This window comes from Elephantulus edwardii, unplaced genomic scaffold (genome assembly GCF_000299155.1).
Source record: "Elephantulus edwardii isolate Elephantulus edwardi_28Jun2011 unplaced genomic scaffold, EleEdw1.0 scaffold00205, whole genome shotgun sequence".
Lineage (NCBI taxonomy): Eukaryota > Metazoa > Chordata > Mammalia > Macroscelidea > Macroscelididae > Elephantulus > Elephantulus edwardii.
In genome coordinates this window covers 13,775-28,024 of record NW_006399955.1, presented here as the reverse complement: position 1 = coordinate 28,024, position 14,250 = coordinate 13,775, and the positions used below count along the sequence as shown (strand labels likewise).

The 14,250-nt window shown below is 36.9% G+C and overlaps 1 protein-coding gene across 1 annotated transcript in view; it reads right to left on the bottom strand.

The window, feature by feature from the left end:
- Window positions 1-12,880, bottom strand: part of BRINP3 (bone morphogenetic protein/retinoic acid inducible neural-specific 3) — a gene marked incomplete at its 5' end in the record, with an annotated part of 461,273 nt that extends 448,393 nt beyond the window's left edge. The window contains one exon of the mRNA XM_006897194.1: window positions 12,690-12,880. Within this exon, the coding sequence (XP_006897256.1) occupies window positions 12,690-12,880 (191 nt within the window). The remainder of the gene's footprint in view (window positions 1-12,689) is intronic.
- Between the last annotated feature and the right edge of the window lie 1,370 nt (window positions 12,881-14,250).

The window sequence follows — 14,250 nt, the reverse complement described above, 5'->3', positions numbered from 1 at the left end:
AAAAAAAAAATAACAACACCAAAGAGAGAGATAAGCTGGCCCAGTGGGCAGAAAATGATGCTACCAAGCCAAAGGTGGGTGACTTTTAATCCATGGCTCTCAGGCCTGTCTTTCATTGTTTTTGTTCAGATATTTCTCTAGTTTGTATAGCCCCGGTGTACAAGTTACCATAAGCGGTAACTTGTGGCTGCTGTGAGGCTGAACACTGTCACACTGATTTGTCAAATGTGTTAATGGAATGGTTGGTTACCCAATGTGGACAGGGTAGGGTGGAGCTCCACAATTAAAACAAGTGTGGAAGGAGGAGTGGCATACACTTCCATAATAGCTTGCCTCCAGAAAGCCTATGAACCTGGAGAGAGGATGAGAGACACACAAGTGTTGAGGACTCTCCTTCACAGGGTGACTATGAGTTGTTTGCAACAATAACAACAACTTAGATAGATAGATAGATAGATAGATAGATAGATAGATAGATAGAGCTAGATACATATATAGATATGAGAGAGAGAAAGAGAGAGAGAGAGAGAGAGAGAGAGAGAGAGAGAGACAAAGATAAAGGATGGAGGAGGTCAAGTCTGATTTACATGGATTATTTTATACTGTGCATGTTGTGGATAGAAACCGTTTCCCTCTGTAGAATTAAGAGGTCAGACTTTTCCACCCCAAATATGCTCCCATTACAGTCGGTGATAGAGTGGTGTGGTTTGTTTCAATTGCTCTAATATCAAAGTACCATGGGACTTTATCAATGTAGAGCTAGGGAAGATGTACAACTAATAGGTTTTTATTTGTTGCTGCAAAGTGGGGGAGAAAAATCAAAAGTTTATTTTGCTGCTACTACGGTGAGAAGAAAAGTTGAGAATCTACTTTATGGTATGAGACAAAACATTAGAGAATAAAGATCAAACTATGAATTCCTTTAGATGTGTTTGTATTGATTCATTTCCCCCTCTTTCTACGTCATTGTTGTTGCTGTGTGTGTCAGAATCTAACCATAGTTCACCCCCCAGCAGGTTTTCAGAGGCAATTAATGACACTGGAGGAGATTGACAATCGTTATCTCACACAACAGCAGGTAGATTTGAACTGTGTGCCTTCAGGATTGCAGAACAGCAATCAACTTATTATTAATACGTACTATACAAATGAATAAGGTTTTTGTTGATTTAATTCTAATGAATATAGTAAGATACAATGGATTGAAGCTCAACATCAAGAAAACAAAAATTCTCACCTCTGGGCCAATTTGCAGCATCGTATGGATGGTAAAGAGATTGAGATAGTTAACAGTTCTAGTTTACTTGGCTCCACAGTCAACACTCTTCACAACAGCAGCCAGGAAATCAAAAGACGAATTGCACTGGGGAAGTCAGCTGTGAGGACCTCTCAAGAGTACTGAAGAAATGGTGCAACCACTGTGGAAAATGGTGTGGTGTTTTCTCCAAAAGTTGCAAATAGAGATACCATTTGACCCAGCAATTCCACTACTGGGAATATACCCTAAAGATATCATAACCAACATCCAAACAGATATATGCACACCCTTGTTTATTGAAGCTTTATTCACAATAGCAAAGAGCTGGAAACAACCTAAGTGCCCATTTACAAACGAATGGATAGAGAAGCTGTGGTATATTCACACAATGGAATACTATGCTGCATTAAAAAAACATGGAACTCATGCAATATTATTCAAAATGGGTGACCCTGGAGGACATTATGCTGAGTGAAATAGCTCAGTCACAAAAGGACAAATACTGCATGGTGCCACTGTTGTAGGATGGAACTAACATCAGGGTTGGGGTAAGACTGGGAAAAACTGGATAAATTATGTATACTGCATTGAAACAGATGAGGGAGAGAATAATTTAAAAGCAATATATGATTGGCTATTATGATTAACACAAGAGTCCAGAATTAAGGTTGCAAAAAGGAGTGTACTCAAGGCTTGGGGTGGGGCGGAGGGATTGTATACCAATGAAAGAATTTTTCTTTTACTTTTCAAATAGAGAAGTGAAGTGGGGTGGGGGGAAGGCTCGGCAGGGAGAAAAGTGCAACAATAAATTAATGGAAATCCAAAATCTCTGTAAACATTCATTAAAATTAATAGATAAAATTTAAAAAAACAAACACAAAGAATACTGAAGGGCAATGACATCAGGCTGGAGACTAATGTGCACCTGATCCGGGCTATAGATTTCACAATTACGTGCTTTGCATCAGAGTTGGACAGTGAATAGGAATGACAGAAAGAGAATAGATGCATTTGAGCAGTGGTGCTGGAGAAGAATGTTGAATATACCATGGCCTGCTAGGAGAACAAACAGGTTTGTCCTGGAGAAGGTGAAGCCAGAATGCTCCTTGGAGTCAAGGATTCTGAAGCTTCATCTGACATACTTTGGGCATGTTGCAAGGAGTGACTGGTCCTTGGAGAGGGACATCGTGTTTGGCAGAGTGGAGGGGTGACACAGGAGAGGAAGACCCTCAATGAGATGGATCGATTCTGTGAGTGGAGTGGTTGGAATGAGTGCGTTTGAGATGGCTAGGTTGGCACAGGATACAATGGCGTTAGGGTCGCTATGAGTCGCAAGTAACTTAATGGCACATATCAACAACAACATAATGGAAAAAATATATACTGGATATTATAATGTTGGGATATATTACAACTTAGAGGAAGAACATAAGCTTGCCATGAGCTAAGTGGTTGATTATATATATATATTACACATAATTTATATATATTATTTACACATATCTTTATATATATATAAAGAAAATATGCCCTAAAGGAATGTTTTTTGAAAGTAGTAGAATTTGGTGGGGAATGTGGGAAAGTTTAAGCTAAGCACCCATCAATAACATCCACATTATGAAACAAGTAGCTGCATAGTCAGACATTCCACACCACATGTTTCTGCACCTATTTCTGGGTCCAATATTTATTGCAACTTGACTCACAAACTGTATTCACAGTTGTGGGGTTTATTAGGAATATATGTTGGGGGGGTCAGGTAGGCAAAAAATATCACACAAAGCAAGTCAAGTTTTAGTCCAGCAGTCCCACATGGGATTAACAGGGCACAACTCTTCAATTAGTGAAAGTTTAGGTTTAGTTCAGTAGCACAAATACTCCTGTGCTTCTTCAATCATCCAGTAAATTGTATCTCAGAGCAGTTACATGTCACCTTTTCTTCAATCATCCAGTAAGCAAAAACTTTAACTGTGGCTCCATCTCCAGGGTTCCTCTGGTTATACCTTTCTACAGTATTTTCACAACAGTGCATAATCTCTTCATAGCAATGCTATAGTCTCTTCACCCTCTCTCTACCACCACCTTTTACAGTGTATAAAGTGCCCTTTTGTTTTGGTCCTACAGCTGTTGATGATTTGCAAGACCATATGTCTGCAGTTAAGATAGTTGGAGACATATCCCCAATGGAGGCTGGCTAACCCAATAGATAGAAAAGCCAATTTCCAGGTTTCTTACACCACAGGCTTTTTTCAACACTGCAGAGGAGTTGGAGACAGAGCGAGTTAAAGGTTCTTTTTGCTGTAAGAGTGAAGGGAATAGCTGACTGATAACAAGTATGAGACAAAACAGACAGGAAAATTGAGCCAACCAGAGGCTTCTTGGACTTGTTTTGACAAGGGTCAATTTTATACTTTGGTTGTTGTCGATGAGAACAGTTTGCTTTTGCAATGTTAACAGATGTTGCACTCATTCTTCCTCAGGCTGCATACATTTTAGTAATGCATTCTGCTTAAAAATTCAGAGCACTTCAACAACAATGACATAACTCAACAAGACAGCAATCACCAAATTTTAGTGACGATATGAAGAGACTAGAACTCTCATACACTGTTGATGGTACATAAAATGATACAATCAGTCTAGTGCTTCCTGAAAAAGTTGGAAACAGAAGTATTATTTGACCCAGCTATTCTACTTTTTTTCCCCCACGGTCAACAATCTTGGCACCAGCAGTCAGGAAGTAAAAAAGCGTATCACGATGGGAAAGTCTGCTGTTAGGGACCCCTCTAAAGTACTCAGGAGCGACGGTGTCTCTCTGGAGACTAAGGTGCGCCTGATACAGTCCATGGTTTTTGCAATCACTTGTTATGCATCAGAGAGTTGGACAATGACTAGGGAGGATAGAAGGAGAATTGATGCCTTTGAGCTGTGGTGCTGGAGAAGAGTATTGAATGTACCATGGACTGCCAAGAAAACAGATAGATTCATCCTAGAGGGGGTTAAACCAGGCTGCTCCTTGGAGGCAAGGATACTGAAACTTCGCCTGACATACTTTGGACATGTTGTAAGGAGAGACAGGTATTTGGAGAGGGACATCATGCTGGGCAGAGTGGAGGGACAGCGCAGGAGGGGAAGACCCTCTATGAGGTGGATTGATTCAGTGACTGGGGTAATCGGGATGGGTGTGTCAGAGGCAATGAGATTGGCACAGGATAGAGCAGGGTTTAGGGCTGTTGTGCATAGGGTCGCTATGAGTCGCAAACAACTCGACGGCACATAACAACAGCAACAACAACATTCTACTTTTTGGGACTATACCGCAAAAAAAATCAGAGTTCTCAGAGAAACAGATGTATGCATACCTATGTTTATCGTAACATTATTCACAATAGCAAAGAGATGGAAGCAGCACAAATGCTCATCAACAATCGAATGGATAGAGAAATTATGGTACATTCACCCAGTGGAATATCATACAGCACTGAACAACACTGAACTCATAAAACACTGCACAGTATGAATTAATCTGGAAGACATTATGCTAAGTAGAACAACCCAGTCACAAAAAGGACAAATACTGCATAAGCTTACTATAATAATAATAGGATTGATAAAGAGGTTGGGGGAATAGTGAGAAAATAGATAATGGCCAATGCATTGGAATGGATGAAAGTAAGGGATGAACTATTAGAAGTTATGACAACTAATGCCTGGAACAGGATAAGCATTACAAAGGGAATTCCTCTTTGTAGAGTAGGAGGGAAGAAAATAAGAATTAATTAAAATCAATCTTTTTGTGAAACTACACTAAAATTAAAAAATTATGATAATAATTAAACCCAAAAATCTTAGGGAAGTAAATATACATGTATTTTTTTCAGAGTAATGAAGAACATGGTTTAATGGAGATTGATTTTTATAAAACATAATTAGTGAGAATAATTGTATGATGCACAATGTGTGTGAAGGTAGTTTGATATACAATGTATATATACTTTGGACACAAACGAATGTGTTGGTTTTTTTTTTTTAAAAAAGCATGAAACAGGGAAAGATAAGATTGAACCCACCACGCACCCTGTAGAGAAAGATTACAGTCTCTTTCAAAGATTTATAGCTGTGAAAACGCAGTAGAGGGTCCTTGTAAGTCAGAATTGTCTCAATGGCAATAGGTTTGTTAGGTGAAGGATAGCCCTCTATTTCCCTTAAGTTTCTATGACCCTATATATAAATTTATATATCCAATCTTTATATATATCCCAGATAAAGTTTTGATAAATTTCCTTAAAATTATTCAACTCAGAATCTGTGTGTGACTGTCGGGCAGAAGCCCTATGTGTGGCCTGAATATACTCCTCTAGCCATTTTAAAAATAATCTTCAGCAAGATTTTGCTTGCAAAGGAAGACAAATGATGGATAACTTGAGCGTTGCACAGAGCTCACCACCTCAAACCTGCCTTTGGATAACCTTGGTTTGAGTCCTTATTCTACTTCCTTTATTACTTTTTCAACTTGAAGCAGGTCTGTTAACCACTCTGGAAGTCTCTTCACCATCTGTGGACAGGGAAAGTAATAATACGGACTTTGAGTTACAATTAGACCACTTGATGGAGAAGAAGAGACAATTATGGTGGTGTTAAAGTAAAAATGCTGTCCTTGGCTACAGTGCCTGGTAACGTGCAAGGTCTGGATCTTAGAAGAGTGTTGTGAGAGAAAGCCATCCAGCCTCTGGGGACAGTCACCTGGCCCTTGTGAGTGCTACTTGGCCTCTGGGGAAAGCTTGAAACCCCTCTGGGAAAGCTGCTTAGCCCGTGGGGAGAGCCACCAGGTCCCTAAGGAAAGCCACCTGGCACGGGAGAGCTGCCTGCACCGTGGAGAGTACTGCTCTCTGGGGAGAACAGCCAAGCCCCTGGGGAGAGCTGCCTCTCACCTGGGGGGAGCCACCTGTACCCTGGTGAAGTCTACATGACGTGTATGAAGAACTTTATGTAAATAAATTTCCTCCATCTCCACTTTCAGTACACCTGTAACTAGTATCTCCAAAGTCCTTTTCTTTGTAACTCACACATTTTTTCTAGGTTTGTTCCCTCTCTTAGAAGTAAGTAACCCGAACACTGAGTTTTGTTCCAGAACCTGAATCCTAGGCCCCGTGCCAGAGACAAAAGGGAAATACAGTTGCCAGCTGGGGAAGTAAGGTGGATAGAGTCTCAGAATTTGGCCAGCCACTCCCACTGGACTCACACATATGGACACATTGTATTCAAGAAGGCAGAAACCGTCATGAACATATCTTCTAGTTGAACAGGAAAGTATACAGCCTGAACTCCAGACTACCAGTAAAGTGTTAAAGTGGGCTCCCTTCCGCTTCATCTCAATGCCCCGGTTCAGCATGAAGCACCCAGAGAATCTGCATTCCTATTCACAACTGGGAAACCCACAAATGAATAAGACAACCTCTTTGGTTAAAAAATAAAAAAGAAAAAGAAAAGAAAATCAGCATTCGACTATGCCTATCATTACCCTGTCTTTCTGGTGCTTACTGGAGCTTTCTCCTTTCCTTTACCTATTCACACCACCCGTCAAATTGTGCAACCCTGTGATTTCATTCTGACCAATCTTCACCTTTCTACTCCCATCCCTTACTCCCTTGGAACTCCATACATGTTTTTTACAGTAATAATAAAAAGCAAAACAAAAAATTAGTCAACTTGTTGTTAGGTGCTGTCATCATTAATTGTACAAATAATTAGAAACTTACATTCATATTTAAATAAGAACATTATTTTTAAAATGTAAAGGAATTTACTATTTGAAAGGTAATAAACATGATTCTTTTTGAAAAGTCAGATTATATATAAAATTCAAATATCTAAATAATAGAAGTTATTTATATTGATATTATTTAGATTTAGAATTTTAGATTTCTTAAGACTTTTTTTATTAATTTTATTAATTTTAATGAACACTTATAGAGACTTTGTATTTCCATTCATTCACTGTTGCACTTTTCTCCCTGCCCACTCCTCCACCTAGTACACTCTTCTTTTTGAAAAGTAAAAGAAAAGTTATCTCATTGTTTTACAATCCTTCCCCCAAGGTCCACTCCACAGTGCAGTCCTCATTCTGGACTCCTGTCATGACAATAATAACTAATCATATATCCCTTTTAAACAGTTTTCTTGGTATTGAAGGATATTTCAATATAGAAAATAAATTAGATTTTACTGATTCCATTCTTAAGGGACAAAAATATTCTGGCAAAAAATTCAAATACACATTCTATTTCCCTAGTCTGTGGTAAGAACCACTGGAGAAGCTCAATATCAGCTGTGAAAACTAGGCCAGGAGCTGATTGTGGAACAGATCACCAACTACTCATATGCAAGTTCAAGCTGAAATTGAGGAATATTAACCAAATCCAAGGCAACCAAAATATGACATTGAGTCTATCCCACCTGAATTTCAGAACTATCTCAGGAACAGGTTTGAGGCCTTGAACACTAATGAGCGAAGACCTGATGAGTTGTGGGAGGATATCAAGGGTATCATCCAGGAAGAGTGCAATCATTACAAAGACAGAAGAGGAAGGGAAGACCAAAATGGATGTCAGAAGAGACTCTGAAAATTGCACCGGAGCATAAAGAAGCCAAAGCACAAGGAAGAATTGAAGATACTAAAGAATTGAATAGAAGATTCCAAAAAGGCAGCACGGGATGACAATGCAAAATATTACAATGAAATGTGCAAGAAGCTGGAGTCAGAAAATCAAAAGGGCCGAACACTCTCAGCATTTCTTAAGCTCAAGGAACTGAAGAACAAATTCACACCTCGAGTTGCTATAATCAAGGATGCTTTCGGCAGAATAGTAAATGATTCAGGAAGTATTAAAAGAATATGGAAAGAATATACTGAGTCAATGTATCGGAAGGAATTGGCAGACACAGAAGTATTTCATGAAACAACATATGAGTAAGAGCCTATGGTGATGAAAGAAGTTCAGACTGCTTTGAAGGAAATAGCAAAAAATAAGGCCCCAGGAATAAATGGTACACCAATTAACATATTTCAGCTAACAGATGCTGCCCTGAACATGCTCATCAAGTTGTGCCAAGAAATCTGGAGAACAACCACGTGGCCAACTGACTGGAATAGATCTATATTTGTTCCCATTCCAAAGAAAGGTGACCCAACTGAATGTGGAAACTATAGAACAATCTCACTGATTCCACATGCAAGCAAGATTCTACTGAAGATTATCCAAAAACGACTGGAACAGCACATCAGCAGAGAACTACCAGAAATCCAGGCTGGGTTTAGAAGGGGTCGTGGTACTAGGGATATTGTAGCTCATTTTAGATGGATCTTAGCTGAAAGCAGAGAATACTAGAGGAATGTCTCTCTGTGTTTCATTAACTATGAAAAGGCATTTGACTGTGTGGATCATAACACACTGTGGCTGACTCTGAGTAGAATGGGAATCCCAGAGCACTTGATAGTTCTAATGCGAAACCTATACTTGGGCCAGGAGGCAGTCGTCAGAACAGAGCACGGGAACACTGCATGGTTCAAAACTGGGAAGGTCGTAACCAAGGGATGCATTCTATCTCCATACCTTTTCAACCTGTATGCAGAACAGATCATCTTAAGGCTCGACTCTATGAGGAGAAATGTGGGGTCAAGATTGGTGGAAGATCTATCAACGATTTGTGTTATGCAGATGACACAACACTGCTTGCTGAAAATGAAGAAGACCTGAAATACCTGCTGCAGAGGGTCAAGGACTGTGGCCTCCAATATGGATTGAGGCTCAATGTCAATAAGACAAAGATTCTCACCACTGGACCAATTGGCAGCATCAGGATGGATGGTGAAGAGATTAAGATTGTTCACAGCTTTAGTTTGCTTGGCTCCACAATCAACAGTCTTGGCACCAATAGCCAAGAAATTAAAATGCGCATTGCTATGTGAAAGTCTGCTGTTAGGGACCTCTCCAAAGTACTGAAGAGCAACGGTGTCTCTCTGGAGACTAAGGTGCATTTGATACAGGCCATGATAGTCGCAGTCACTTGTTATGCATCAGAGAGTTGGACAATGACCAAGGACGACGGAAAGAGAATTGATGCCTTTGAGTTGTGGTGCTGGAGAAGAGTATTGAGAGTACCATGGACTGCTAGGAAACAAACAGATTTGTCCTGGAAAGGGTTAAACCCGGTGGCTCTTCGGAGGCAAGGATTCTGAGGCTCCGTCTAACATACTTTGGACATGTAAGAAGAGACTGGTCCTTGGAGAAGGACATCATGCTGGGGAGGGTGGAGGGACAGCGCAGGAAGGGAAGACCCTCTGTGACATGGATTGATTGGGTGACTGGGGTTATTGGGATGGGAGTGTCAGGGACAGTGCAATTGTTACAAGACAGAGCCAAGTTTAGGGCTGTTGTACATTTGCTATGAGTTGCAAGGACTCGACGGCACCTAACAACAACAACAATGCAAAATATTTGAATAGATTTTGGAAAAGCAAGTCTACCTTTTGCAAGTTTTTTTCAACGTCATCTTCAATACATTTAAATAAACTTTAAAACACTAAGAAAACTTTCAAACATGAATTTTTCACTGAAATGTTGATGACCTCTAAGTTATTAGTATATTTTTCTAAAGTAGGTTGCAAGACTTTCTAAATATTTTTTCCAAAAAGAATCCTTTTCTATATTAGAAAAATAAGAAATTTACTACATAGAGAAGTATTTTAGAAATAATCATCAAAACAAAGTACATAGATATTTAAACATTTTTATCATTCTTATGTAAAATAGTTTAGTTTTTCTATAAATCATTCCATTTTTTAGCTTAAAATATTAAAGGAATTCTATTCAAATATTAAGGTGAAGGTATACATGGATGAAATGGCCTACAATTATGACCATACTTAGGTATAGCAGATGGTATTCCTCTGAACATGTTTATATATGCTGTAAATATATACACAGATGTGGTAATGACAACAGGGAAAATATTTTATAAATTTCTTACTCATAACCAAACACTCTATATGACATGAGTTACTGGTCCTCACATCTCAGTAACAGAGCTTCAGGGAATATCAAGTTCAATTAATATAATATAGTCTTGGTGAGTAGATTTTCAGGTCCTATAAGTAGCCAATTAAAAAATGTAAATGCCAAAAACAGAAATTTAATACCTCCTGGTTGGTCCTAAAAAGGCAAGGCATAAAAACTAAGCAAACAGATTAGATTAGATTAGATTGTTACCCTTAACTTAAATATCTAAACTATAAAGGCATTACACTATATATTTATTAAATATATTTATATTTATATAATGCAGTATACCACAGAGCTAAATAAGGCTCATGCAACTCTATAATTTCCAGTTGTTTCACCAAGCATCTAAAAACAATGACCATTTACTACTAAAACTTTCACCTTCTGTAGGTACATACTTCTTGTGAAAGAAATGAAGTATGAATAAATGCTTATTCAATTTTGTCATATATTGTGGATACATATTTTTTTTATTTAGTTGTTATGTGCCGTCAAGTTGCTTGCAACTTATATTGGCCCTATGTAAAATAGCTCTGAACCCTGCTCTATCCTGAGCAAACCTTACTACTTCTGACATACCTACCCCCCTTACCCTAATCTCTGAGTCAATTCATCTCATTAAAAGTCTTCATCTCTTGTGTTGGTTCATTCACCCTCCCAAGCATGATATCCCCCTCCAAGGACTAGACTCTCCTTTTTCATGCTCAGATATGTCAGATGGAACTTCAAAATCCTTGCCTCCAAGGAGTAAACTTGTTTCACCCTCTCCAGGATGAACTTAGTTTTGAAAATTTTATTATATAGTTCTATTTGGTGATGAGCAAAAGAAATCAATAGTCATATAGTAAACACACTTTACAACAATGATGTTATCTATTAGAAAATAAAACTTGATATCACTGCTTATATTCTTGAAATGGATTTTCAAAAAAGCCTATTTCTCAGTAATGACCTCAAGCTAAATATCTCTAGCAACATCTTCTCTTACAATATTTTTAAATTAACTAAAACATCTACATTGCAGTGGTTACATTTTTACCTATAAAACAAAAATAATATTTAGATTCTTGGTTATTCAATGTAGCATAAACCCTACATTTTGGAAGAAGACTAACTGTAGTTGTATAATTTATATCTGCTGAAGTCTTATACTTAGACCCAGCCTCTAGTTATTTTGAAATCACTTATGCTGAGATATTGGTACAATTTATGTAACTTTAAGATAAAAATGATTATGTATCACCTCTTATTCTTTCTGTACATCTTAGACAAAAGACATTTCTTGGAATGATTTCTTTTTCTTCCCACCCCCAGAAATGTTAACATAATATTGAAATATTAACTTATCAGTTGACACAAAAAAAATACAGACATTAATTTTAGTCTCACAAATCAATATAACAATATATTTAATGACTACATTTAAAATTAACTATGAAATAGCACATTTGAAACACCCTTAAATGTTTTTTTTTCTATTTTGTTTTCGTTTTATTTATTTAATCTAGGAGCACAATGCTGACTCTTTGCTCTGTTGATTTTGACATGGCCTTTAGCCAAATACAATAACATGTTGGCCTGATCTGCCAGAGAAATATGTCTATAAATTCTATTGTTTCAGAGATCAGAGTTTCTTTCCTTTTTGCATTCTTTCTATCTTGGGGGAAAAATAAAAGTTATACTATTCTTCTATAATGTCAGCTCTCATAAAAGAAATCTTAGAACCAAAAGCAATGAATATATAGAGTTAACCTACTAACTCAAGATTATGGTGTATTTTGACTTTCTGAAAAATATCTAAGCCCTTATGATTCTTAATTGTACCTTAAAAATGTTTTGGGAAAAGACAGTTCTCCCTACACTTAATGATTTTTCTCCCATGGCTTACTTTGAAACTAGCAAAGCTCCTTCTCGGGATAATTGTTTTATATGCTTAAACTAAAATGTAAACGATGAAAAGAAATGTTATTTCAATAAAGTTTACCTATGTACTTTGAAGAAGTCTGTACACCTCTAGTTATAAGTTCATGATTGTTTGTTTGGGGTTTTTTGGTGTTTTTTTAGTGACCCCAACGTGATATGAACACATAAGTTCATGTTTTAAATGTATTTCAATTTAAACTTGCTCATAAAAAAAAACACAAGCCAAAAAACAAACCTGACTCAGTTATAAATAGAAAAGAAAATCTTCATTAAAGTACATATTATCTCATGTTAAATATATTATATCACTAAAACAAATGGAAATGTTAACAGTAATTTTTGCAACATAATTGTTTAAGCCAATGGGGCATGAAATTATATAGAAATATATTTTAGAAATAGAGCAAACAATGCAAAAGTTAATTATAGAGAAAGTATTATCATACCTTTATGGCAGTGGATGCAATTTGAATGTGGTGAAGTCTCCGAAGGGTGCTATCCCTGTCAATAAAGTAGGAAGCAGCTAGTTGATGCAGCGTCTCCAGAGTGACTGAAGAACTGTTGGTACTGGAATCACTTCCTTCAGACCTTTTGCTCAGCTTCCGTTTGTCCACAAAAATTGTGAGCGACTCCTCTCCTGCATTAACAATATTTCAAATTGTGATACTTTCCACAAAAAAAAATTAATTGTCTTCAAATTGAGACCTGAATTATGTGTAAAATAACAATAAGGGATAATAAGCCTTGCTTTGTTGTTATTCACCTATCTTTTAGGAGCGTTTAGAAAAGGACCTATGAGTATATTTAAAATATTTTTTGTTAATATTCAATAGCTAACTTTTGCTAAATGATGTATCTCAATTTCATTGACTTTCTCATTTAGTCTAGATTTTCTAGAGTGGGATGCATAATAACAAATTGTAATGATAATATTTTTAACCACAATACACTATATGCAAATGGAAGCAGAATATTACCATGTTTAATAGTATTCAACGGTGCCTATAAATTACAATGTGAGTAGTGTGTATGTGTGTGTGTGTGTGTGTGAGAGAGAGAGAGAGAGAAAGAGAGAGAGTGTGTGCAGGTGTGTGTAAAATTAAAAGTAACACCATATTAAGTCTGTAAAACATGTAAATCTTTTAAAAATATGTGGAAAATAGTGTAGATATCAAGTTTATGATAACAAAGTAAAGCAGATAACAAAAGTTCACAAGGCAGAGAAAGACCACAGTAATAACATCGAGATGAACCAACTAAGCCTCCTCACTCTTTACACTATTAGTTCTCAGTGGCAGTAAAGAATAAAATCTGAGATTCATTTTGACTCCTCATTTGCTGAGTCTTCTTAAATCTCATGTACTTGCAGATTACTAGATAAAATACCACTTGTTCAAAAAAGAATGTACTTAAAATCAACTAAACTTTTTTTACTTTTTATTTATTATACTAGTTTATTTACAAAATTTGAATAATTTGAATACACTGTTTTCAATTTTTTAAAAGAATATATTTTCCTTTCAAGAGTTTATTAGGGAGTTTTGTTGTCCTAGTATTAGCTTCTTTTTAATTTAGATTAATAAGATTTTGTTTTGTTTTTTATTTGTGAATGTTACCTCGTCTAGCTTTTATTTGAATATGTTTGAAAAATATTTGACAAAATAATGAATAGTTTCTCAATATCAAGAAAACAAAGATTCTTACCACTGGACCAATACACAGTGCCATGATGAATGGAGAGGAGATTGAAACTGTCAACAGCTTCATCTTTCTTGGGTCCATAATTAACACTCTTGGTATGAGTGGTCAAGAAATAAGGAGACACATTGCAATGGAAAAATCTATAGTTAGGAAACTTTTCAAATTATTGAGGAGTAGTGATGCCAGTTTGAGGACTAAGGTGCATCTGATTCAGACCATGGTCTGAGTACTAGCTATGCTATGCATTTGAGACTTGGACAATGAATAAAGGTGACAGACAAATAATTGATGCCTTTGAGCTGTGGT